Consider the following 26884-nt stretch of genomic DNA (forward strand, 5'->3'; position numbering starts at 1 on the left):
CACGGAACTATCAATATTGTACTTACGACTGAGAAGTAACATAAGATAAATCCATCTATCACAACATTTTATACATCTTCTTAATTTCTGTACAGTGAACTAATAACATTTGATTGTAAAACTTCATGTGGAAATGGTAGTTGACTTATGTTTCATTGAAAAGGAACAAAGACCTCAGTATTGTGAAAATTAGATTTATTTCTTCGCCAGCCATTACTCAGCAGAGAGAGCAGCCCACAGTCATGAATCTCGCTCATGTTCAGTCTCGTTGATATTCTGACCAGCCACCACCACTCAAGCTCCCTTATGAAACGAAAAGGACGATGACATCCTGCAGTCTTAAGTGTCAAATAAATACAATTGCAATTATTGTAAAAACATATAAAATCAATTAGGACCAAGTAAGTGAGCAACAATGTGTAAAATATTTTTACATAGCATAAACATCAACTTTTCTCTTGCCATGTTTGCAAATTGCACTTATAGAAATATAACGAAATGGCACTGCAGGCTTATTGTTTGCAGACAATCGACTTTAGGACTCAAAGGGTTTACAAAAAGTTGTAGTAAAACAATTACATTAAAACTCTCCTTCATGAATAATGTTTATGAATACTATTAACATCTGACCTTAACTTAAAAATCTTTAAATAAGCTTTGCATTAATACTCTTCCTTAGTCATAACAAGCATACTTTAATTTGTAACAGCTTTGCCATGTCTACAAAGGAGGAGCCCAATATACAAAATCTAGTTAAGACCCTGAATTTGAAGCTCCAGATTTGTTGGATCATATAGTGAAGATAAACAGGAGAACTGGTGACCAAAAACATTGATAACCTTGACAGCTTGTTTCTGTGGGCTGTCAGAAAGGCACCTCTAAATCTAAGGCCAAAAGGAAAACAACTAAGGCAGAAAAGCTTATTTTCACCTTTTTGTTAGACTTCAACCAGCAAGTTGAAAGTTCTGTTTTTTAAAGAATTACCACATAATCTGTTTTTGTTACTATGAAATAAATAGGGACATAAAAATGTTGAAAATGTTGTCAAGAATCTGGGAGACATACATGCACATCTAGTAAAACACTGTATAATACTTAAAAGAATTAGTATGATTTTAGAAAGAAAGAGGAATCACCTAAGAGCAAATAAGTAAAAGAAAAAGTGCTCAGTCAGGGTAACACAGGCAATGAGTAATCAGCAAAATACCCATCTTGATTCTTCCTCTGGTTCAGTAACAATAGTGGTGCATATTGTTGGAGGAGTGAGGCACTGCAGTGGGCAGCTGATGCAATGAGTCATTCTTTCTGCAGTCAAAATGTTCAACACAATTTAACATAGTTTTTTGGCACTCTACAACAAGGCCCTTGGTGCATACTGTTGGATATGTTCTTGTGTAAGTGGTAATATGATTTGGAGCATGATTAGACAGTGAAGTAACCAGGAGCACATGTGACTGGCAACTGTCCCAGACACCTCCTCAGACACAGATGGACCTCCTTAAGGGCACATGGCATGATAGATTTACTGCAAGTGGAAAGATAAAACAGAAGAAAATCACATTAAATGCATTGAATTTTATGTCCACGGCATTATTGAGATGGAGTTTATTCATGAATTTAGCGGTAAGGAAGTTTGATGCTTACAGGAAGAAGAGGACTAAGGTGTGTTACGCATGCAGGTTTCGAAGAGTCAGATACTACAGAGAATGTTATCATCATCATCTCATTTTCCTTCAAATAATTCAAGAATTTTAAGGGTTTCTATTAGCAAGAGTGAGGTAAAAGGTTTCATTTATCTGATAGAGAATAAAAAATAGCATCTTATTTGGAATAGAAGAAAGATGATTATTGGAGTAAAAACTGAACATATTAATGCAGACAGTGAAAATAAGTTCCTTGGTTTGTCTTTGGTGTTCAACCTACATGAAATTCACATTGTTACCATCATTTATTTTTTTAACCAGTATCTCACAAGCTGTTTCGGACCAGTGGCATGAAAAGAAAGTTGTACTATGAACTGAGATTTTGTAAAAATGAATGTTCCTGGTGAAAATAGCATAGATATAGATATAGATAGCGTTCTCAGCACAGCTGTTTAGGACTGAGGTCCAGTTTCACATGACCGAAAATGTCAGATTTCTGTTTTAATACGTCACATGATAAACCGGTAACAATACTATCAAACCCCCCTCCCCACCCACCCACACCCACACCCACACCCACACACACACACACACACACACACACACACACACACACATCACAGAACTGAAATGAAGATGAAAGCTTGGTACTTTCCACAATAAAATTATACCTGCTTATACTTATCACAGTGAATTTGCCAGGTGAATTAAAATTAGCATGTAGGCTTTCAGTTTCATGTGGTTCTCAGGCCAAATGATATTAATATCACAAGGAAAATAAGACTTGTTCTCCGGGGGGAGGGGGGTTGTGCCTTCTGTGTGCCGACTCAACAGATTCTTTATATTAATTATTATATAAACGACAGCTATTCAAAACACAATTTTATGCTAGAAAATTACAGAGAGCAGAAAAGAAAGGACTGCTCAACCAGTCTAAAACTGTGAACACCTCCATGTAATGTTAACAGTACAGAAGTATTAAGTAGTGGTCAGAGTAGTAATGCTAGCATGCCATATATTGTGTTAGATATTTAACAGCTACAAAAACAGAGAGCTTAGTATTAGAAAAAATGATTGCATGCAAAGCCTTAGAGAGATGTCAATCTTACAGTAGTATAGACATAGAAGCTTTAAAAGGGCACATAAAACCTTGCAGAAGAGCCCAGGGCCTCTGCTGGTGCTTTGAGACTCAGAGATGGTTCTGCAGTACAGCCTGCGACTTACATGGTGGTTGGAAGAGGCTCCCTTGCCCTTTGTTTTGCCTTTGCCTCCCACCGCTGTTGCACTGTTGCGGCGTGCCTGCTCATGGTCAAACTCCAAGTCCTCCAGGCGCTGTGTTAAGGCCAGTTTCTGCTGGATGGCCATCCGTAACAGAGAATTCAGGGTCTTCTTCTCATCCTCAGCAGCAGCCAGCTGCCTCTGCATGTCGTCCAGCTGGGTCACGTACTCGTCACACCTGAGAGAAAGAGAGGGAAAGGGGAGAGAGATGGAGAGGAAAAAAAAAATCAAGAGAGGGGAAAAGGAAGAGACAAGAGATAAGCATTATTTCCAGCAGGTGGAGCAATTGGCCTTGAAGTGCTGCTGCCGTCACATGTTTTCTCCATTCCCCCAGACAGCATTTTCCAGATGGGAGGATGAGGTCTCCGCTCGCACAAGTATTACATCAGACTGTTCCCACAATGCTTTGTGTCTTTCTCACAAACATGCACAGACAAAATAGTTGTGCAGATTAAGCACTGAAGTCTCAAATTTTTCTTTTTCATCACTAGGACAAGATGCTGTAAAGAGGCAGAATTAGCAGGCTATAAAGATATATGTGATACGTATATATATATATATATACACACACGCTATATATGTTATATATGTTTCCTTTTACAGATACAGTACAATAGATGTTTGATGTCAAGATAGTGTGAGCCATGGACCACCACATGATGTTTTATTTCATGTTTGTCAGGAATGGAATGTGAGCCAGTGATTATGTATAATCATACCTTGTAGCAAACATGGCTCGAAGAGAGGAGAACGTAGCAGCATCCTCTTTCAGAGCCTTGAGTTCGTTGCGGAGCTTCATTATTGTCTCAGTCACCATGGCCTTCTCGCTGTCATACTTACTCTTCAGGTTGGCCAGAGCAACCTCAGCCGTCTAAGGGGAATAAGATCTTCTGTAGTTACATATTTCTTGCACGTTTGTGAGGTCTAAACTCAGTGGTTGTTTTTAGCCAAAGCATATTCTCATTTTCTGTTGTGCAGTTTGAGAAACAATGAACATCCTTCCTCTGAGAAACATACTCAGCAGGCATGCGTACACACACACACACTGACCTGTTTGTTGGCTTTGAGCACAGCTCTGAGAGTGGCGATCTGTTCTCTTTTGGTGCTGAGTAGGGACTTCAGTTTGAGGATCTCTTCCATGCAAGCCTCTTTGTCCTTGTCTGCCACTGTACTCAGCTCCAGATTGGCAAGTCTCTGACGCGACAGCTCAGTGGTGCGGTCCACCGCCTGCTGCAGGTGGCAGATCTGGTCCCTGATGATGGCTACGAGGTTATAGATGTTCATGGGTTCTGGCCGGTGCTCTGGAGCAGGTGCTGTTGTAGCTGTGGTGCTGCTGGAGTCTGACTTTTTAAGTTCAGTCTCAGTGATCAGCCCATTAGTGAGAAGTATGGAAGACTGGTGCTCCTTCCCTTCTTGCCCCCTTCTTACTATGGCCTTGCCTTGCTTGTAGTAGTCCAGCATGACGCGGTTCGGGGTCTCATTGTTGCACATACACACGTGGTTGTAGAGATTGGCCAGCTCTTCACTGAAAGTTATGAGCTCATCCTGGGCCACATTAAGGCTGCCAAGTGATTCTCCTGCAGCCTCGCTGACCAGACGGAGCTCCTTCTCCAGGCGAGCCACCTCTGCTTTATCTCCTTGGCTTATCTTCTCAAGGGACGCCAACCTTGACCTCAACTCCTGGACGTCGCTCTCCAGCCGCGATCGCTCATCTTCATACTGGGTTTGGCACTCCTCATACTTCCCCTTCAGAGTCTTCAGCTCCTGCCTCAGCTCTCCAGCTTCAGATACGGCCACGGTGTATTTACACTGCAGGATCTCAGGTCCGTTGATGTCCAGCTCGTAGTAGTCACCGTCATCATGGCTGTCCCGGTCCTTTTCACTGTCGAGGGCAGACTGCCGCTCCTTACTGGCCTGAAGTTTCCTCATTGCACTGAGGTTTTCGGTCAGCCTGTTGACCGTTTCCTTCTGTTCAGACACAGTGCCATAGGCCTGTTCCAGCTGTTTCTGACTCTCCTGGAGAGAGCTGATCAGGGCCACTTTTTCCCGCTCCACCTAACAGTTTGAAAACATTCAAAATCACCAAATTTGGAAATACACAGCTTTCACTGGCCAGGAAGGGTATGAAAAACTGTACTCTGAAAAGTAACTAAAGCTGTCAGTCAAATGTAGTGGAGTAAAAAGTGCAATGTCTACCTCTGAGATGTAGTGGAGTACAAGTATAAAGGTGCATAAAAGGTTAAAGTAAAGTACCACATATTTGTACTTAAGTACAGTACTTGAGTAAATACTAAGATACATTCCACCACTGTGATAAATAGACAAAGTCAATCACTGGGAACACAGATTTAAAATGTGATTGCCACTAATGTTAAAAGGGAAAAAGAATATTTGAAGCACTGTACTGAAGTTTAACAAACTCATTCGTATAAAAGTCTTACAATATGTCTGTGACGACTGGAGAGGTTGCTGTCTTGCGCATACATTAGTATGATTTAAGGTATGTTTGAGCAGAAAATTTAATCTACTTTTGAGTGAATGCATTGAAAACACAGCACCAGGAAATACACTGCACTAATTCAGGAAGTAATGGTGCTGGATGGTCAAAGAGCATTCAATGGACTTCCTACCTGGACAAGCTGTTGTTTAAGTTTCTGGATCTCAGAGATGTTGAGCTCACTCAGCAGGTCGTCCACCAGGCTAGGAGCTGGCTTGAAAGCCTCTCCTCTCTTGTTCACAGCAGCTCTGTTGTCTTCACCACCTTCGCCTGCCTTGACCAAACCGTTTTCAAAGCCTCTGATGAGATCGTCGTTGTCAGGCTCGTTGGCTGCAGAGAGATCCTCGTTGAGTTTTAGGTTGTCAATGGAGATGTTGAAAGAGCTGTTGTACACAGAGACCCCAATGGTCATATAGTGGGAGAGCTCCTTGCGCAGGGTGGCCTTCTGCTCACGCTCTGTTTTAATTGTTTCTAAGGCCTCCGTCAGCTGGCGCTCAGCGATTTGTCTCAGACGCATGGCTTCCTCCAGCTGGCTCTGCAGGCATTGGGAGTCCTCCTCCAGACGGCGGATCTCATGCTTCAGACCTTCAAATTCCACCTGAGCAGATGGTCAAGAATACAAATAGGGCTGTTAATAATTTAGCTGATTACACATAATTCAGCTGATTTGTGTCAAGTGTAGCTTGTCTATTAGGCCAAAGTGACTCAAATTGTGCATAATGACTTCAAAAATACTGTCCAGTGACCATTACACAAAACCTTGAATGTAAAATGTTGTGGGAATAATACAAACTGGAGGAAAATTACTTTTTGACTCCCATTTTAGATTATAACACACTTACATGACACAATGACTATTTTTCGAAAGTTTTCCACACAGCTCAGGATGTGTAACAAAGTCAGCATTGAGCTCCATCTCCTTGGTCTCACCTGGTTCTGTCTCAGCACAGACACTTGTTTCTGAAGAGAGATGTTCTCGTCCTCCAGCTCGCTGTAGTCCTGCAGCAGACGAGTCTCCCGCACTTTGTACTCTCTGATGTCATCACGCAGCTGACTGCGCTGCAGCTCTGCCAGCTCTGAATTCTGCAGGCAGGAGAAAAGGGGTTGTCATGGCATGCTGCAAGAGAATAAACGCTAATTAAAATAAATGTTCACCATCATTGACTGAGTGAAAATGCCTAGGCTGTGCACACTGCATTCTTGTTTGGTCACTGTGAGTGAAACAAGGATCAGCGTGTCAGCATGTCTCACATACCGCAGGGGCAAGACTCTGGCAGGGAAATGTGATGACAGAAGAAGGATATGGTCCACTTACCAGTCCAGGCTACAGAGAGCCCTGTCGGAGGACATCCTTTGTGTCACTCACAGTGGACCATTACATCATCTCTCCTGCTGGTTTCACTGCAGTCCTGCAAACCGACCCTCCCCCCACTACAAGCACAAACTTCGACTCTCTCACAACTCCCCCTGACAACTAGCGGTGGTCTGGTCTCCATGTCGCCGTTTAACGTCCGTTGGCTTTACGAACCTCTTTCATCCTATTCTGATTGTAACTGAGGCGTACTGTGAGCCTTTCAAACACAAATGTGCTTAACCTAATCCAGATTTAAGCTCTAACAAAACATTTACGTTTGATTTAGGAAAAAACATTTAAAGTTTCCACAGCTTTGCCACATTAAACACTTAATATAACACAGATGGAAATTGCAGGTCTGTATGTCAAAAGCATCCACAGAGCAATTTCAGGTTAATATAGTTTTCATTGATATATAATGACTTTATCAAGGGAATATTGTGTAATTTAAGAGAGAGATTATGACTTTTATACTCTTTATAAATTAGGACCATCATGATTGAAATAAGATTTCATTCAAATGAGCAAGTATTTACACAATCACCTCTCTCATCTCCAGGGCGACGGATGACAGCCGTTCATTTTCAGCTTGTATACTGGTGAAGGAAGTTTTGGCCTGTCGGAGCTCATTCTGCAACTCTAGGACCTTCTGCTGATAGAGAGCCTCCTTGCTGGCAGACTCCAGGATCAGTGACTCTTCCCTGCTTTCCCCATCTGCTGCCACCTTCTTGTGGGTCGAGTAAGCTTGTCCAAAGGCCTGGGGATGGACAGAAAGAATAAACATCAGGGCAAACTACGTTGGTCAAAGATTAACAGCCAACCTGCTTCAAGATGCAGGCACAGAACCACAAGTACGATCAGAGTAACCACTGGCAATAAGATAAGTGCTCTCATACCCAAATAGTGTTTATTCCAAAATATGAGGGGCCTGTCATTGCTGCATTTATTTCTGGTCCTTTTTTTCCTCTCACATTTCAGAGGACCTTCACGAACAAGTGCTGTGTCACCCTGCTGCTGCCTTTTGGTGTTATCTCATGACGTTCTCATCACATGCTGACAGAGCATGGAAAGATTCATCACGGATCACGGATTGTATTTTGAACTGCACATATTTGAGATTGCTATGCTTATATGACAAGATGGTGACAACTAGAGGCATACTACAGCACTATCACAAGTTATGCATCACCTTCCTCACCTTATATGAAAACTTCACAAAAATGTACCATTTGACTTTTGGAGCTTGCTTGGAATGGTACACAGCCTGAGAATGAACTCTCCCTGACATGTCAGTTCAGGTCAAAAACAACCCCTAACCCTTACGGATTCAACAGGAATGACCACCACAACTCAGTCATATTTATCTATCAAAAAAAATTTATGCACTAAACTTAAAGAAAATTTTTTATCTTTACGAAACCTAATCACAAATGGTGATCATTAGTGAGTACTTTAAACAACTGACATTTTATCCATAGACTATATAAAAGATGGATGTTGTCTCCGTGATGTCACCCATAGGTTTCTGAAGAGCCATTGTGAAGCTCTGTGTCAGCGGCGTCGCCATCTTAGCAGTGCCTGACTCCGCTAATCCAAAAAAGGCCAAAGAAGTAGAGCTGAGGCAGAACACTTTTAGCCTTAATATAATTTGCATGAGCGAGTTGTACAAAAATTCACCCTTCACACAGCTGTCATGAATGGGGAAATTAGCTATAGAAGCTAATTCTGTATTTGTACCAGGCCGTAGACATGTTTATTACTGCTGTAAAGTTGGGAATTTTAAATGGTGGTCTATTGGGATTGACTCACTTCCGTGTTCCAGACCCAGGGGGTTCCCCATGATTTTATTTCACTTAATGACTGTTTCTAAAAATGACGATATGTTGCAAAATAAAGCAAAAACAATATCAACAACAGAACTCCACAAGATGCGTGCAAACCACTCGCAAACTCTCAGGTCTGATTAAGGTCTTTCCACAGCAGAGGGGTGGGTCTAATGGAGGAGATCACTTGTGTGGTCATGAACACACTAATGGTTAGTCAAACAAATTGATATGTGTAACAAGCAGTGGCCAGTCGAGATGTGAGTCAATTTATGGCCAAAAGCACAGTGAGTGCAGATGAATGATTCCTTTTCCTACATCAGCCTCAGTGACCTACTCTGCTGAAGCGAGAAGTAACAGTCAATATCATAAGGTGCCATGAAAAGAATGACTACAACAATGAGTCACTTGGTGACTGGACTGTGATCGATGCCGTGAATAATGTAATGTGGAGAAAAATCACCATCAACATACAAATGAGCGGCATTCGTTGAAAGATCCCCCAAGACTCATCCAGTGAAGTCACAAGTCAGTTCCTCATCTTGGCTGGACATGTCATTTATTGATTAAAAATAGAGTTGCAACAGTTTCTTAATTAGTGGATTGACTAATGAATGCAAAAAAAAAATTAAAAATGAATAATCCATTAATTGTTTCAGTCATTTCTCAAGCAAAATGTCAAACCTTCTCTGGTTGCAGCCTCTTCAACGCGTAGATTTATACTTTGTCATATAAGACAGCAATCTGATTACATTGGTTGAATAAAACAAGCAGTCTGAATACATGACCTTGTGCTGTGTGGAATTACAAAGGGCATTTTTAATTACTTTGTGACATTTCATAGATCACTAAATTAATTGATTTGATTGGGAAAATAAACATCTGATTAATCAATAATGAAAATAACCTTTAGTTGCAGCCCTAATTGAAAATTGGACTCAGTCACTATAAATGTATTACTGTGTAGTGACACTTGGAATTAATAACAGCCTTTTTTTTTTCTTTTTTTCTTTTTTTACAGCTATGACAGAAACTTCTATTTGAGCTTTTATCTTATCTCTGAAATTACAATATCTGTACACAATATTGTGTATTTGTGGCCTTCTGGCTACAAGTCAAACACCACATGAAATATGGATGAAATAACCCTAATTAAGAGCGAAGGTATAGTCAATAAAATGAGGCAGCCACAACTGCTGAATGCTGAAGCCAATGTGGGAGAGCCTTAAGATGCAGTTCCTCTAAAGGTTGGTAAACTGGCTGCAACAAATCTGACTAAACTGAACAGAAGGGGAAAACCCAACTTCTTTCTTGAAATAAGTCAAAATTTCCCACGAGTTAGGATCTCAGTAGCTAATGTCACTTCTTCTTATGTCTGTCTTTGTGGGAATGATTTAAAACATTGGATTATTAAGAAGATACAACAGTAAAACCTATGATATTGGACGTTTTGTGCCGTGTTTGCTTGACTGACAGATGTCTTAGCTTGTAAGTCAGCTGAGGTGGTTGTTGCGCTTCCCGTCACAAGACTACCATGAAAAAAGAAGTGCATAAAAAGAGTACATGACAATTGTTCAAATGAGCATTAACCTACACCACAGGTGTCGGGGTCACAACAGATTTGAAGAGAGATTTGCTGGCAACAGCTTGACTTAAAGTCAAAAAATTGTATTACTGAAGTGAATGAGTAAACCCTGTCTTGGGCAGCTGAATTCACCGATGATGACAGCCAATCAGGACATCAGGACAGGACTTCTACAAATCACCATGGGAGACATGATCTTTTTCAGGATTCACTTTTGATTGAATTGCAGAACAAGTCTGAAACATATTTCTTTCCTAGTGCAGCCTAAGACTTGCAGCTACTTCTGGACCCAATAAACTAACACCGGGTTTGCCACATAGGCATGTAAATCTGACACACGACTGCAGCTGCACACGTCTGATTCGAAGGCCTCAACCTTACATACCAAGAGCAAGTACGGGCAAGTGAGCAAAAAGTAATTTATGTCCATTTTTATCCTGAAGTATGAAGAAGACATTAAGAGACACGACTTTTAATCTTCAGAATAGCAGTTGGCTACCACTTTTAATCTGTCATACCCTTACAGTGAAGCTTCAGTTAATCACATTTCACTTCATAGTACTTGCAAGTTGTGGCTGAGCTTCAAAGGAACCGCAGCCATGATTGATATCTTAAATAATTTATGATGGTTCTGATTGTGTGGGTCTGACTGACACGTTCACAAACCGTGGGTAAACAGAGTGTTGCCTGGTGCTGCGCCAAAATTTTAACTGTTAACGTGCTGTGATCTCAACATATGATAAATTAACATTCCGTGCCGACTGTTCACATACCGTTACCACTACCAACATTTTCTTTTCTTTTTTTTTTTTTTTTTGGTGTCTGGTTGCGTGGCTATGACCTCAGGTTACCTCCTTCAGCTGATCCAGCTCATGTCGGACCGTCTCGTACTCCGTCTCCAACTCATCAAACTGCTGCTTGAGCTGCTGTTTCTCCTCCAGCACCGCCAGCCCATACTCAGCCGCCTGGATCTTCTCATGGGTCGTTTCGCGGAGCTCCCGGGTAAGACGCTCGACCTCGGCCTGAAGCCACTGCGGCCCGGCCTCAGTCACCAGTACCGCTTCGGCATATTCTTGCTCCTCCATAGACATCTTGGTGAGCCGCCGACTCACAACTGTAACGGGACCCAGCCCTGGCTAGCAGGAGCGGTGCAGGAAACCACCAAGACCACAAATCAGTGCCGTCTTTGTTTGAACCGCATTGTTGGGACTGGAATGGCGTTTAGTTCCCTCTTTCTTTTTCCGCCACAGAGTTCGACAGTGCTCAACCTAGATGATACTTTTGTCATTCTCGAGGAGTTTCTTCAGCCTCCTCATGAAGCTGACAGAGGAAACTTCAGTTGAGATCATCGATTGGAAAAAGCTACCCCTGAAAGACATTCAAATCTATGTAAGTGGGAAGGGAAATGTAGTTTTAAGTGTATCGCCAGCATCTCAAGGAGTACGTACTTCAGCAGCCATATTAACTACGAGTACCAGAATGCATTGCGCGGGTTTGGACGGATACGATAACTTACTCAAGACGTTGATGCAACACTGCCATCTAGAGACTTTATAATGAAACTACAACTATACCAACCGATTATGTTTTTAATTTATTAAAATGAGATAAGTAATTCTTAATCAATCACTCAACGGGGAAATTTGCAGTGGTACGGCAGCAAAGAGAGTAGTGCAACAGTTATATTAATCTCTGAAAAAGCAAAAATGATTTGATTCATAAAAGCAGACATTAAAGATAAAGGTTGCGATTTTTTTCATTATTAATTATCTATCGGATATTTTCTATTTAACCGATTAATAATTTAGTAGATGAAATGTCAAAAAGAAAAAAAAAAGGCCATCACTAGCTACAAAGAAAGCCTAGATGTGTATTTTTGTCCAACAGCCTTGAATCCAAAAATACTCCATTTCAAATGGTATAAAATGCAGAAAAGCAGGCTGGTAACATCTTTGACATTTTTACTTAATTCAACAACTGTCATGATTAACGTTTTATCAGAATAGTTCCTGATTAATTAACTGTCATTACGGTAATTAGTCACCGGCTCAATTAAAATGTAAATGCAGCTCCACCTACACAATCAAACTAAAATGATTTTCAGCTACATGGACTGCCACTGTAAAACTATTTAAAAAAAACAGTTGCAGCTTCTTAAATCGTGTAAATATGATTGGACATGTAATGAACACTGAAAGGTCTCTTATATTTTCCATTGTCATTGATCCTTGACTTTGTTCTTTTTCATAGCCTCAAGGCAGACCATAAAGCAATATGAATGTAAAAGCAAAACAGTCTTATCTGGAGCTTTCGTTCTATCTGGCCACAATACTTGCAGAGTGGTTTATCTGGTTAAGTGAGTTGTCTTCTTGACACTTGATTGTTCTGTTGTCGCTACACTTGCCAGGAGACCTTGCCTGAAGCTCAACATAAATGGTGGGTACACTGCTCTCCTGTGTTTCTGGGTTTCAGAGTCTTCCACCTGTGGTGATGTTAATCCATTTTCTCACTACAGTATATATTACTATAATATAACAGAACATATTCTCTCTGCTGCTCTCGCTCCTGCTTTCTTTCAGTCGCCCTCTCTCTATCTGTGTCTCTAGCAACAGCTTAGTTTGTGTTGATCTGCCTTTACCAAAGACCATGATAATGTTTCTTTTGCAGGAACATGGAAAGGACTTCTTTGTTGATCTTTACCAACACTGTATGTACATTATAGTCCACACTAAAAGTGGAGGGTTGTGGCACATCCTAAAAGAAATTTACCTTTATTCTTTAGTTATTTCTTAATTTTAATCTATCCTTCTGTACATTTTTAGATAAATATTACCACTTTTATTCAGTCTGCTTTGGTCTTGGATGGGGGACAGCACTCTATAGGCCATTTTGTTGTAAGTACATATCATTCGAGTTCAATTTTAATTTACACTTTGCTGGAACAAAGTACATTTCCAGTGATCTAATTTATCAACACACCTACCTATTGTTGTTTGGTATATGTATTACAAGTTTATTTCAGCATGTACTCTGTGACCCTTTATGTTTGTGTTGCATTTCCAGCACTCATGGTCCTGTTTGTCCTTGCAGTCTTCTTCTTCATAGTGTTTGAGGTTGTGGGCATCGTGTCTAGTAAGCTGAACTTTTAAAATTGACATCCCTTTAAAACACACAAACACACACACACACACACACACACACACACACACTAACAGACATATATATTAGCTGTAGCTGTCATTTTTTGCCAGAAGGTGTCCCCCTTTTTGAAATGCTAAACATGTTATTGTAGATGACAGCTTCATTTTTGTTTTGCTGGACAACAATGGGCAATATCATTTTGTATGTTTCCTGTCAGACCTGCCTCCCCACACTAGAAGATGTAAAGGTCCTCCCTATGACAGAAGAGGTACACACACTTAATAAAGGATTTAGCTGTGGTTTATATCAGCAGTTTATTGATAGCTTATAGCAGATTAATAATAACAACTAAATATTAAGTCATCACCAACAAATGTGTTGATTTTTAACGAATTGCTTATTAATATCCAATAATCTATGCATGATCTATGTTACACTAGTCTAACTGATGACATGAATATTAATGATCAATAATTACCCACTGTAATCATATTGCTGGTAAGCTTCAATTACCATCAATACACACTATATGATAAAATAGTTGATTCTAATGATCAATCTGAACCCACATTTAGACCTGTTCTTTATAAAAACTAACATTTCCCTCTAACTCTCTTTAGACGTTTACTGGGGATTTTGTTTTGCACTTTTCGTGGCCATTCTGAACCTCAACTCGTACCACGGTAAAGCCACATAACTATACGGCTTGTGAGATATGCAACCACCTTGGGAAGATATTATTTCTTTGATTACATGTTGTGCTTTATTCCAGTCTACACGCTGTCTTATGGATGTGGAATCATTGTGTTTGCTCTTAGAGGAGCAAAACGGAAATACAGCTCTCTATGGTAGGTCGGCTTATGAAGTTGATTTCAGTTTTGCACATTGTTCTGATAGACTGACAGCATTTGCAGCTTTATGATTGGTCAAATTCAGCATCTTTAAATGTCTTTGAAAGTGGAGCTGATGGTATTTGTATGATCTAAGAATGTTATTTGTCTCTTTTGGACAGGAAGTTGAGACAATGCCCCAGGTGATAAAGTGAATTTACAACAGGGTGTATTTACTGGTGGTGAAATTCCGTGTGGTAACTAATAAGGTCAAAGAGCAGAATCGTGTTTAATGAAATGAACTTTATACTTAGAGATAATGAATTGTACCAGCTAGTCATGCATGTCTCCACAGAAACAAGCACAAAAAACATTAGAATCAAATCTGTAGTTGCTATTTAGGTAAGAAACATGTGTTAGCTCTCGCAGGGATGTGCAGTGAAGAAATGATTCATTTATAAAGCAAATTATGCAGAAATGTGCTCTCTCAATTGTGTTATACCAGTGTATGCTGTCACTGCTTACTGTTTGAATTAAAAGTTCAAGTCCATCTTCCTCTGTGTGTGTGTGTGCGTGCGTGCGTGCGTGCGTGTACAGCTTGAATTACACAAATACAACCCAAATTCCCAAAAAGTTGAGACGCTGTGTAAAATGTAAGTAAAAACAGAAGACAATCATTTACAAGCTGTGTTTAGTTCCTGAGCCCATGTACTAACATCATCCAATCATGTGTTCACAAAGTGTTGAACCTCGCTTCATCCTCGCTTCTGAATGACTGAGCCTTTCCAGGATGCTCCTTTTACACCCAATCATGATACTATCACCTGTTACCAATCAGCCTGTTTACCTGTAGAATGTTCCAAACAGGTGTTTTTGGAGCGTTCCACAACTTTCCCAGTCTTTTGTTGCTCCTGTCCCAACTTGTTTGAAATGTGTTGCTGCATCAAATTCAGAATGAGCAGATATTTACAAAAATCAATGAAGTTGACTAAGTAAAACATTAAATATATTGTCTTTGTACTGTTTTCAATTGAGCATATGTCAAAATTAGATAGCAAATGATCACTTGCTGTATTAGTTATGTTTTACACAGCATCCCAACTTTTTTTGGAATCAGGGTTGTATTTCCAGGGAAAAAGAATTGTTAACGATCAAAGTCAAATGCAGAGGGCTTTATTACATGAAAGTAAGGTACATAGAAAATTTCAAGTAACAAAGAAAGTGTTTGTTCTTGGGTTTACAAGTCAGATGTATCTCTACCTTCGTAGTCACAATCAGCCATATTCTCCAGTCTCCAGCACTTGAAGGGCCTTCAGCCTTCCACCTTATTTAAAAAAAGATGATGCCACTGACCACTTATCCTCACACTGCTGGTATGGTCCAGTTGTACAGCTAGCACAAATGAACATTGAGGTGTGTATGTTGATGGTAACTTTGAAATCAATAACAAAAAGAAAAAGAAGAAATGCTGAAGAGAAACGAAACAGCTTTTGAAACCACAACAGTTTAAATTGTCTGAAGATGTGATCTGTGGTTTTGAGTGACTGCTCTTTATGACCTGCCTACATTTGTTTGGTTTTTTTCTCCACTACCTTCTACACACAACAACTCAGTTAGCTTTTTTCTTTCTGACACTGTTGCCATGAGAAACACTTTAAAACTATGCCCCACCCAGTTTATTGAGAGCTACATCAGAACAATATAAAAACATTTCCAGTTGAACGAAGTTAATCAAAGAGCTTTTAAAAAACACGAGAGCATCGCATCGTCACATCTATTAATGTATTGTGAGCGTCCACCAAAGACAAAGCAGCCTGTTATTTTGGCGGCAGAACTATGAGTTTCAGCATGAGGATATGTGTGTTTGAATTAGTGTACCTGTCCTTGCGTGTGATGTGATGTGATGGATGCATGAAAGAAAGGTTAACGTGGAACTCTACTTCAAAGTGTACGGCACAAAATCACATTACTTCAGTACACACTTAGGGGCATTCACAGTGAAGGAATTTAAAAGAGCTGGGTGTCATGTGAATCAAAAACATACTTGACTGTTGATCTTCACCTGTATGGGTGTGATCACAAAGGTGGGTGGGGCAGGGAGAAAGTTACTTGGCGTTGGTGGAGCTGCTGAGCATCTTGCGGACGGCCTGGGTGATGGCGTCGCGGTCGATGCCATAGATCTTGAGCAGCTCGTGAGGTTTACCACTGCGAGGAACATGGGACACGGCCAGGCGATGCAGATTGAAGCCAGACTCATTGACCATAGCTGAGGACACTGCCTCCCCAAGGCCACCTGCGGAACAACAGTTCGTCACATGAGCGAGGTGTAGAGGGAAGAGAAATCCTCCTTGAATGATGGGAGACACCGGTGGTGCAATAAGTAGTCAGATCCTTTTCTTTAAGTAAAAGTCGCAATACCACGCTGTGAAAACACTCCACTAAAAGTAAAAATCCTGCATTCAGACCTACATGAGCATAAGTATGTTAAGTGTTATTAGTGGGATGTATTCAAAAGTAAAAAATGTCCCTGTTAGTGGTTTACTCTTATTTATAATACTTTAAATAATATTACTGCTGCATTAATGTGTAATTGCATTTTACTGCTGTAGCTGTTTAAGGTCATGCTAATTTTTAGCAGGATTTAGTGGCATCTAGTGGTGATGTTGCAAATTGCAACCAGCTTAGTACCCCTTGCATCAAACCTCCCTCTCGTAGGACGTAGGAGAAGCTACGGCAGCTGCAGAAACATGAAAAAGCCCTTTCTAGAACCGGTGTTTGGTTTGTTGGTTCTGGGCTACTGTAGAAACAGGGCGGTACAACAAGTTGGACTCCGTGGAAGAGGCCCCGCTTGCTCTGTAGATATAAAGAGTTCATTCTAAGGTAACAAATACACAATGATTCTTATTTTCAGGTAATTACACCCTAATGAAATTATGTCCCATTTCTGCCAATAGATGCTCCTAAATCCTACACACTGGACTTTTACCTACTTTGCGTACTACTGAGTAGTTTAATCTACAGCAGTGCATCATATTCAATAAGAACCTTTCACGAGCTGAGAAAAACAGCCGTTTTCAGCTGTGTGACAACGCATTTTCCAGCTAATCCAAAAGGGGTTTAAACTGTTTATTTAGTTTAAGAAGTAGGACACATTTCCCAACCCATAAAGGAACACTTAATCCTTCAAAACTCTAATTCAAAATCACCAAATGTAGAGATACTGTTTTGACTGGACAGAAAGGGTATGAAAAATTGTAATCTGAAGGTAACTAGTAACTAAAGCCTTCACACAAATGGGTAGTGTAGTCATTATGGAGAGGACAAGAAAACATCTGTGTCCTCTTGACCGCTGTACCATTCTCCTTCTTGGTCCAGCTGTAAAATGTAAAACCCAACATCAGCCTGATTACAGTCCCCAAATATCCTTTGTCTAGTCTAGCCTGTGCCATCACCCATCCCCTCTCTCTTAACAGGCACTGGGCATGGCTGTCTGTGCTATCTAGGTCACAGAGCGCCCCATGGGCACATGCTCGGTTAAAGAAATCTGACAGCACTCTGCCTCTCTGCCTCTCACACTTACAAAATGCACCACAATACCAATACCTTGCCCTGCAATGAGGGCACGCAGCAGTGAGCCTCCCCTCAGCCAATGAGCAAATGCCACCACATCGCGTCTCTGTAGCTGAACCAATGGAAACATGCCACCACAGCACACCCGAGGAAATGAACCAATGACAGATCCCCAGCTGCATTATGCTGACAAGCTTGTTGCTGCTGGGCTGCTTGTGGTCATATAATATGCAGAAGCTGAACAGGATGAAGGATTTTTGCTGTAACCCACCTTCATAGTAGTGGTCCTCCACGGTGAGGATTCGTCCCCTGGTGGCGCGCGTATGGTCGATGATAGTTTTGGCATCCAGTGGTTTGATTGTGAAGGGGTCAATGACCCTGACACAGATCCTCTCTGGAAATTCAGTTCAATCAGTTGAGGAATACAACATATAACATAATACCATTAACGACATCGCTGCAACTGAGCCATGCAGTTCATGTAATGGTTCTAAGGTCAGGATGTCCTTGTAAATCCTGGTTTTAGCCAGCGAGGAGTTAGTAATGTCACAGTGATGAAATCACAAATGTATGTGCTATTAGTGTATTTTCCATCTCAAGCAAACATTGTGTATGTATGCAAAAGCAGTGAAAACCACCAGGATGCATGGGACCATCTAAAAAGATTCATTTCTAAGGAAGGAAGTTGTTTTTACTATACAGAGTAATGCTCAGCACTAAATGAGCCAGCCTTTACATAAGGTTTTATCTCAGCAGTGTCAAAAGCAGTGTTTAATGTACTTTACCTTTCTTTAAATGCTCTGCTGCAGCCAGGGCCTCATGCAAAGTCACTCCAGCTGCCACCACAGTCACCTGGTCCTCTTTGCTCTGGTACACCACCTGCCATAGGGAAAAGGTATTATTTTCTGTGTCGGGATACAGGGTTTGACAGCAATTGGTGTGTCCATCCATTTTGTTATTTTCCTCACACTGTCTTAACAGCTATGCAAAGACTGTCTCACCTTAGCCTGTCCGACATGAAAGTCCTCGTTGCTGTTATAGATGATGGCACTGTCTTGGCGGCTGGTGCGGATGTAGCACACACCCTTTATGAAGGGAAACACAACAATCAAAATACAGCAAATATGCTGTTTTTCTACTAAATAAATGTTGCACAGATAGCCAGAACACTGCATTTAGGTTTTATGTACCTTTGTAGTTGCAGCCAGTTCTACAGCCTTCTCTGTAGACACACCGTCACTGGGATAGAAGACGGTCGCTGTGGGAAGAGCCCTGAACATAGCCACGTCCTCCAGACCCATCAGAGAGGGGCCTTCCTCTCCTGTAATTTATACATTTATGTTGATTTTGTGAGTTTCGGCATACAGAAAATCCTCTAAACGTATTGACAGGTCAGGTGAGCTGATGCATGCAGATCCGCAGACATAGAGCCAGACTTTGCATGCAGTGTACCTGCACTAACAGAGGGACAGGTGGTTCCCTGCTGACAGCTTCCAGGGCAGACAGGAAGGGAGAAAAGGGGAGGATTGAGTACTAGCTGTAAAGCCAGAGGAGGTAAATGGCAGGGAAAACACAGGATTAGAGGGAAAGAGAGAAAGGATTGCAACAACTGCACAGTCACACACACACACACACACACACATATTCGCGCGCACATACAGATCATTCGTGAATACACTTATCACCATTAGGGATACTGTGAATATGGTCTGAGAAAATGGGTGTTGGGAAATGTCTGGATTCAGTGTGAGGGGAATTTTGTGAAGGGTGGGTGGGTCAGGTGGGTGGGAGGTGATGTGGTCTGGATGGCCGATTAGCAGCAGTTTACCAACCGGTGGACAGGCCGCAGTGGGAGCCACAAAGGTTGATGTTGCTTTCTGAGATGGCTGCAATGCGGAGCTGGTCGTAGGCGCGGGTGAAAAAGGAAGCAAGAGTGCTGGCAAACACGACGTTCCTCTCACGGGCAGCACATCCCATGGCAACACTGACCTGTGAAGGGAATATATAGTTTGTTCGGACCCATACAGGAGCACACGGGAGACAACCTATAGTTACAGGTCACATGTGCTTGATCCCAAAAAGATCACCCAGAGGGCCAAATATCTGTGGCACAAACCACATTTTCAAAACCTCTTTGAACCAAAGACCACGTTAAGTAGAGAGTCAGTGAGAAGATATTTCTCCAAAGCTCTTGAGCTTTTTTTCCCATATGGCTGGAATCAGTGGCATACCTCCTCTTACAAATAATTTCCTCCGTCCTGTCTCCCGAACTCTCCGCAATGCCACGGCTTCTTTTCCTCACGTTGTCAAAAGCAACAGCTAAGCAACCATGAAAGTGCAAATGTGATGTCAGATAAATTATTACAGATACAATCAAAGAAAGCAAACTGCTTCTTTAAAGGCCGCACTGTAACCAGCAGTTGTTTCATTTAAACCAAGAAAAGGATGCCATTAATAATACATGTGCACAATTAAATTACATGCATCTGTGCAGCAAATCAAGTGTTCGGTTTTATTGTGTCAATCTCCTTCTTTTAAACTCACTGGGTTTTCATCTAATCTGTCTAAGCCAAAGAAATGTTGCTATTCAACTTTTGACTTTTCTCATGTATTCAGACAGATGGTCCCACCCTCTGCGCTGATTAATATTTCACTTCTGAATACACTTGTCATGACTGCTTATCATCATACTGTACACATGCCTGACCTACATTGGAGCTGGCTGCTGCTGGAACCGTAGCAGCACTGGGAATTAATGTCTGAGCGCCTCGCTCCAAATTATTGATCTAGGATCAGATGAAATAATGACAGAGCCAGAAGAAGGATGCTGTTTGGCCACTGGTATAAGGAGCAGTAACATTGACTATAAGGAGGCAAATGGGTCATGTCTTTGCCCATCCCTACATTATGGATAGACAAGTCATGTATAATTAAGTGACACAAGCTCCAACCCACAGCTGTGAGATGTAAGGTTGTACTCATATCCAATCAGAGCTTAGAAAGAGCAATTTACTAAGCAAAATCACCACTTTAAAGACATAGAGGGAGGTTTTATTTATGTTTTTTTAATAACCTTTAAAAAATGATAAGAGGAGTAGAACAAAAGTGCCAGAAAAAGAGCACACATGGCTTTGTCAAAAATATATATAATATACATATCTTTTTTTCAGGCTTTGTGAAGCAGGGTCAATTCTGTAGATTCATGCGTGATCATACCATGTTCTGCTGAGCGATGTAGCACTCCACAAAGCGGTTGGGATGCTCATTCTTGAAGATTTCTGAGTAGGTGAGGTTGTTGGTGTCTCCATCAAGGGCCACAACGCGTTCATTGTAGCGGCCTAACTTGGCCAGCGCCATCCCATATGCCTTCCGTGTGGCAATCTATAAAGAAAGAGAGACCGTTTTTTTTAGTAGACACTGTGTGAGCATACTCACTGTGAATGAGGTCTGTTCTTGTGTACAGGCGACAAACCTTTTCTCCGGCCTTGTAGCTGGGTGCGCTCGGCATCCTGATGTTCCTCAGGCTGACGGGTGGGGAGTCCTCCACGGGAGCTGGAGGGTACAGGTGCTTGCTGCTGTTCATGATGCGGCTCTGCAGCTCCTTCATAACCATCTCGGCCATGTCTTTGGGCAGAGGTTTGGCATGCCACCCCATCTTATCCTCTGCAGCTGTAACCACGTAAACATGGCATCACATTGGTGGATTTCACTGCTGTTTGGCGGATGGGTTACACTTAGGCTGGAAAGCTGATGCTGTATGCCTTTAAATATAATGTGCATTAGAGTGAGGGTGATGCAGGAGGGGACAGTGAGGGAGCATACCTGGAATGCCTTTGCCCTTGATGGTTTTAGCAATGATGGCGGTGGGTTGATGGCGTGGCTGACTAAGAGCCTTGCATAGCTCCTCCACACTATGTCCATCCACAATGATGGCATGCCAGCTACACACACACATACAATCACACACACACACACATATCAAAGCCACACATTAAAACATGCTTGGTACAGTTTGTTTCATATAGGCGGCATGGACACAAACCAGCTCATATTCACTAAATGCAATAGTTATGGATAGACATCAGATAATGCATGTTTCTCTGCCACTGTTACCAACACTTCCAAGACATATACAGTACATTGACACTGACATCAGCCTCTTCTAGAAGATGAAGTTTCAGATTTATGCACTATTACCCAAAAGCTTCACAGCGTTTCTGATATTTCTCCATGTGGTGCTGCAGAGGTGCAGGGTCACTTTGGCCCAGGCGGTTGATGTCCATGATGGCCACCAGGTTGTCAAGCTGGTAATAGGAGGCGAATGACATGGCCTCCCAGACAGCACCCTCTGACATCTCACCATCCCCCAGCAGACAGTACACGCGATAACTGAGGTGGAGAGCAGGGTGAGATGAGGGTGGGGTTTTGTGCTTTCAAGAGGCAGGCAAAGTTCACGTAAATGTTTTCTGACACATTTCCGGGCAGATTGATCCTCTTTCCATTAACTGACAGCTGGGTGGGTAACCAGCTGTGACATGGTAAAAGCTTCCTGAGGCCCTTAAAGGCGTGGCTGCTGAGTTTCACACCTGCCTCTGAAGCAAGTCTCCCATGAGAACCCCACAGGGTCATTGAAATGGGACAAATTATCATCTTATTTTGTATAAAAAATGTATTATTAATACAGATAAAGTGCATCACAAGGGTCAAGCATTATCAGAGCAGTCTAATTTTCCTCTTCGTACAGTTGGTGTTTAATCAATTAATTAATAAATTTTTTGGCAACTATTACAGTAAAAATTGAATATTTTATGATGATAAATTAGAGCGAAATAGACTAAAAAAGGAATACATGGCTCAAAGCACAATGCCTGAATTTGATTCTGAGATTAAATCTGCTTGGATGGTAAAAATAACTGAGATATGACTGCTGGGCCTGTGATTATTAGAGCAGAAGAATCGTGAGAGCTGAGCATGTCGATGCAGCAGACACCCAGAGAATCTGGAAAATCCTAATCACTCAACACTAGAAAGAAGCATGCAGACCTAAATTTAAATTAAGAAAAACAAAAAATGTTCAGAACATCAACACACCATAATATTGTGACAATGGTATGGTATGTCGAATGAATCAGAGTCACGGTCAGGACTTTTAAACATGTGCAAGCAATCTATAAATCATATAAATCAGAAAAACAAAATGCATGTAATGCTACTGAAACAGTCAAACCATTTCTTTTTCAGTTGTGTGTGTGTCTACATGTATGAAAGATTACCTAGACTTGTCAAAGTATTTCCCAGTGTAAGCCATTCCACAGGCCACACCAAGACCCTGCCCCAAGGAGCCAGTGGCTACATCCACAAACTGCTGCCTCTGAAAGCCACACACAACACACACAAAGTAAAGTGTTATTAAAAACTGTTTGAGCTCCATGAGATGATACACGGCACGTGGAGCAGTAAAGCTTACAGGGGTTGGGTGGCCCTCCAGGGTAGAGTCAACGTGGCACAAACTGAGCAGCTCGCTCTCCTTCAGGAAGCCTGCTTCAACCCACATGGAGTACAGGGCCGGAGCAGCATGACCCTGAGGGAGAAAAAACATGCACAAATCAACGTTATCTTTGTCATACAAATGCTGAAGTAACTCAAGGAAAAGGTCAAATTCTGGACGGCATTTAGACACAAACAAAAACATGAATAAAGGCCAGCAGGACTGACTGACTCTCACCTTGGACAGGATGAAGCGGTCGTTGTTGAAGTTCCGCGGGTCATCGTAGCGGTACCTCATGGTGTGGAAGAAAAGCACCGACATGATTTCTGCCACACTGCAGCATGATGTGGGGTGTCTGCACGACAGAGGAGGCAGTGCTGTTACCCATATGTCAGACATAAGTACACACAGGTGCACGCAGGAATGTACAGTAACCATAAAGACACATACACACACACACACACACACACACACACACTCACACACACACACACACACACGGCTTCAGTTTGAACATATTTATTATTAAGAGCATACAGTTAAAATCAGGTCACTATGAATGCTACTTTGCACATTGGCACAGGTAGAAGGTGATGCTACTCTCTCAAAATGAGCTATCATCGCAGAGTTGTGACAACAGATCCAGTCCAGGTAATCGTGTTGTGAAATCATGCAGACATGTGAAATTACAGAAATTGAAAATAGTGCACACAAGAGCAGAATAAAAAGATCGGCATGTGGGTGATTTTATAGATTTTTACATGTCGTGCTGCAGACCTAAAAATAAAAAGAACCTCAAAAAATGCCAAAAAGTTACATGATGGACCAGTAACTATATTGGAAATGCTTTCAGATACTCTGTATGAAGACCATTTGTGGTACTAATACCCCCAGTCACAGAGTCCCATGCACAGCATGCTGTGTAAAGCATACAAAGGCCTCAACAGATTAACTAGAGAAATGGTTGTAAATGCAATCACACCATTAAAATGAGAACATGTTTTGCTTTTATGAACAATAATTGCATAGAGTCATTACATTAAACCTCCCACCAACTTTACACTTAGTAACAAAGAGCTCCATCCAGTGCTGTGGAACCTGAAGGATAGTATTCTGCTGCCCTGATATTGATGCCTGGATACTTGTCTTTCACTCAATAATACACAAATATGACATGTGCCAAAGTTATCGGATGTCATTAGTCATTAATTCCAATACCACTTTGAATATTTTGTTGAACATTCTTCAGTTTCTCTTTGTTCCCATCAGAGTCTGTTAGACCCTACGGGACTGTGCAATGTGGTATATGGTCGCCCTCTTCATTGTTCAAATACAAAGACAATGTTGGGCTTCACATATTGAGAATTCTGGAAAAGAAATCACAATTCTACTGATATCTAAATAGATATTTCTTTCCGATTTTTTATGCCTTGATACCACACATTGAATGGTCAGCATAGCGACAACAGGACTTGAAATACAAGATTTCAGTCTCGCAGCAATCATGCATCACTCAATTCTATCTGCAACATGCAATCCACCCAGCACTGAACATGGTAGCAGTATAATGTGCCCAGTGCTACATTTACCTTTTCCAAAATCAGAAAGAAAATATAATATTTATCTTGCAAACAAAGTGAATATAAATTTTTTCAATTACCTAAATGCACCAAAGACTGTATTAATTTTCAGTCATTCTCCGGAATATAAAAATCTGATCATCTAAAAAAGTAATAATTCACTTGTAATGTTAGCTGTGATTAAAGTGTCTTACAGTTACACACTTCTTCTTCTTTAACATGGTGTATCATTTACATGCCAGAAATGTTCTATAAAACTGACTAAAACATATTACATAATGCAAATATTTTCATTTCATTCATTTATTAACACAGAATTCAGAACACTACTTCACATCATCACATCATGTGACAACTGTGGATGTTCAAATTATTCTGTCCATAGACCGGGGGGGAGAACAAAGGCAGGACATGGTGTTCCTTTGGCCCTTCACTTGCATCTGTGTTTGAGTGTGTGCATCTGTATGTGCATGCATGTAGCTTAATGACTGTTGGTATTAATCCATGCATGCTGCACAGAAATATTACGCTTGCATTTAGCTTTACACACATTTTGTTTTTTTTGCACTGTGCATTGCATTCACAGGCTTAATGCTCATGTCTGAGAGTCAGTGGAGGCGACTCACCCGCTGCCCGCTGCAGTTGTTGCCTTGATGGAGTTGATTCGGAGGCGGTTGGCGATGTTCCTCAGCGCCTGCACTGTCTGCTGGTCAGGTTTATGGTAATCCTCCATGAAGGCAAAATGTCAAGTTCCTCTGCACCAGAAAAGTGGACCAACTAAGATCCTTTGTTGAGTTTGTGTGTTTTGAATGTGTGTGTGTGTGGGAGTGAGGGTTGCCAAAGAGCAGCACCTGTATGTGTGTGTGTGAGTGACGGAGGCAGAGAGAAAGAGAGAGAGAATGGAGGAGAAGTTGGATTTATCCTATCAGGCGTGCAGACACATAGATGCACAAGGACACACACATACATTCGCACACACACACACACACACACACACACACATTGACACACACAGACACAGACACACAGAGGAGGGGAGGAGGGGAGATCCAGTGACGTGAGTTGGGTGTTACTGCTAAAATCCAATGGCATGCATTTCATTGGCTACTGTGTGACTGGGATGGTGGAGGTGTGTCAGTTAAAGATGTGGCTTAGTTTGTCTGTCTGTGTGCGTTTCTGTCTTTGTGTGTGTGTGTGTGTGTGTGTGTGTGTGCGTGTGTGTGTGTGTGTAAGGAGGTGCTGGATAATTGGAGGGAGGAGGGGGGACATTTGAAGCATCTCACCCTGATTCACTTTGGCTTCACTGTCCAAACTAATAATTCATAGCTTGATGGTTGATTATTCTTTGTTATTTACTCTCTCTCTCTGAATACCTAGTTCTTATTGTCAATTCACATGTTTGAACAGGCCCTAATTTGTTTTAGTCAGAAATTTAGCAAGAAATAAAGATGATGGATGCGAGTCATGAAAGGAGAATTACAGTGGCAAGAAAGACAAAAAGGAAAAGGAAAAGAATTCAAAAGAGAGAATGTGAGAGTCACAGAGGGCACTTTTTTCAATGTCAATCCACAAACCCCAACAGGATTCATATTCCACAAAAATCAATCCAACACAACACAAGGGGAAGCACAAATAAATTAATTAAGAGATAAATTTAGTCCAAAAGTCCAAAGACCAGTTCACCCTGTTTTTAAGACCAGATACTGATTAACGTCTCTACATCATTCATCATACTGTAATGATCAACATCATGTCTGGCTTTCACCATCCTGAAATAGTTTAAGCATCAAAATCCAAGAATGTAAGAGAGATAAAGATGATCACTTGATCACTTATATTCTTTTTTTATTCTTTATTTTTGCCAATTGTTCATTTTCCTGTCATTGTCGTACATTATGTTGTTTAGTAATGTATTTGTTCCGTACAGTATGATATAGTATGTGTTGTGAGGCCTATATAGTATTTATTGTGTAGTAATGTGCAGCGATTTTTAAAATCTCTTTTTCCTCACAATCTAAATTAGTAGATTTACATACATACACATTACATACTTATCTAAACAAGCTGCTTTTGCATTGCTGTTCTTATTTACGGT

General features: G+C 41.2%; 2 protein-coding genes and 1 long non-coding RNA gene across 3 annotated transcripts; 1 reads left to right on the forward strand and 2 right to left on the reverse strand.

Annotated features, from left to right (window-relative positions):
* Nucleotides 1-188: 188 nt before the first annotated feature.
* Nucleotides 189-11550, reverse strand: bicd2 (bicaudal D homolog 2 (Drosophila)). Its single transcript, XM_041952699.1, has 8 exons — nt 11032-11550; nt 7317-7529; nt 6349-6501; nt 5552-6016; nt 3972-4976; nt 3641-3792; nt 2868-3099; nt 189-1525 (listed from the first exon to the last, which is right to left on the reverse strand). The coding sequence occupies exons 1-8, from the start codon at nt 11269-11271 to the stop codon at nt 1523-1525; spliced, it is 2463 nt and encodes an 820-aa protein (XP_041808633.1). The 5' UTR covers nt 11272-11550; the 3' UTR covers nt 189-1522.
* Nucleotides 10445-11453, forward strand: LOC121617523. Its single transcript, XR_006007405.1, has 3 exons — nt 10445-10574; nt 11027-11182; nt 11431-11453. It is a non-coding gene; the product is annotated as an uncharacterized LOC121617523 (long non-coding RNA).
* A 3856-nt stretch (nt 11551-15406) lies between the features above and the next one.
* On the reverse strand, nt 15407-25599 carry LOC121619104 (transketolase-like). The gene is made up of 14 exons (XM_041954706.1): nt 25416-25599; nt 23447-23564; nt 23189-23302; nt 22995-23092; nt 21919-22110; nt 21544-21662; nt 21194-21390; nt 20938-21102; nt 19554-19710; nt 18912-19042; nt 18723-18806; nt 18507-18600; nt 17993-18115; nt 15407-16444 (listed from the first exon to the last, which is right to left on the reverse strand). The coding sequence occupies exons 1-14, from the start codon at nt 25520-25522 to the stop codon at nt 16257-16259; spliced, it is 1887 nt and encodes a 628-aa protein (XP_041810640.1). The 5' UTR covers nt 25523-25599; the 3' UTR covers nt 15407-16256.
* Between the last annotated feature and the right edge of the window lie 1285 nt (nt 25600-26884).

Source organism: Chelmon rostratus, chromosome 2, assembly GCF_017976325.1.
Source record: "Chelmon rostratus isolate fCheRos1 chromosome 2, fCheRos1.pri, whole genome shotgun sequence".
Classification (NCBI taxonomy): Eukaryota; Metazoa; Chordata; class Actinopteri; order Chaetodontiformes; family Chaetodontidae; genus Chelmon; species Chelmon rostratus.

Coding starts and splice junctions, on each gene's coding strand:
- bicd2 (XM_041952699.1), bottom strand. CDS start 11,271: ATGTCTATGGAGGAGCAAGAATATGCCGAAGCGGTACTGGTGACTGAG. Junction 6,017..6,348: donor CTGTGCTGAGACAGAACCAG/GTGAGACCAAGG, acceptor CCATCTGCTCAG/GTGGAATTTGAAGGTCTGAA. Junction 3,100..3,640: donor CGAGCCATGTTTGCTACAAG/GTATGATTATAC, acceptor TCTTTCTCTCAG/GTGTGACGAGTACGTGACCC.
- LOC121619104 (XM_041954706.1), bottom strand. CDS start 25,522: ATGGAGGATTACCATAAACCTGACCAGCAGACAGTGCAGGCGCTGAGG. Junction 23,565..25,415: donor ACAACTGCAGCGGGCAGCGG/GTGAGTCGCCTC, acceptor TCTGTCGTGCAG/ACACCCCACATCATGCTGCA. Junction 23,303..23,446: donor ACCGCTTCATCCTGTCCAAG/GTGAGAGTCAGT, acceptor TTTCTCCCTCAG/GGTCATGCTGCTCCGGCCCT.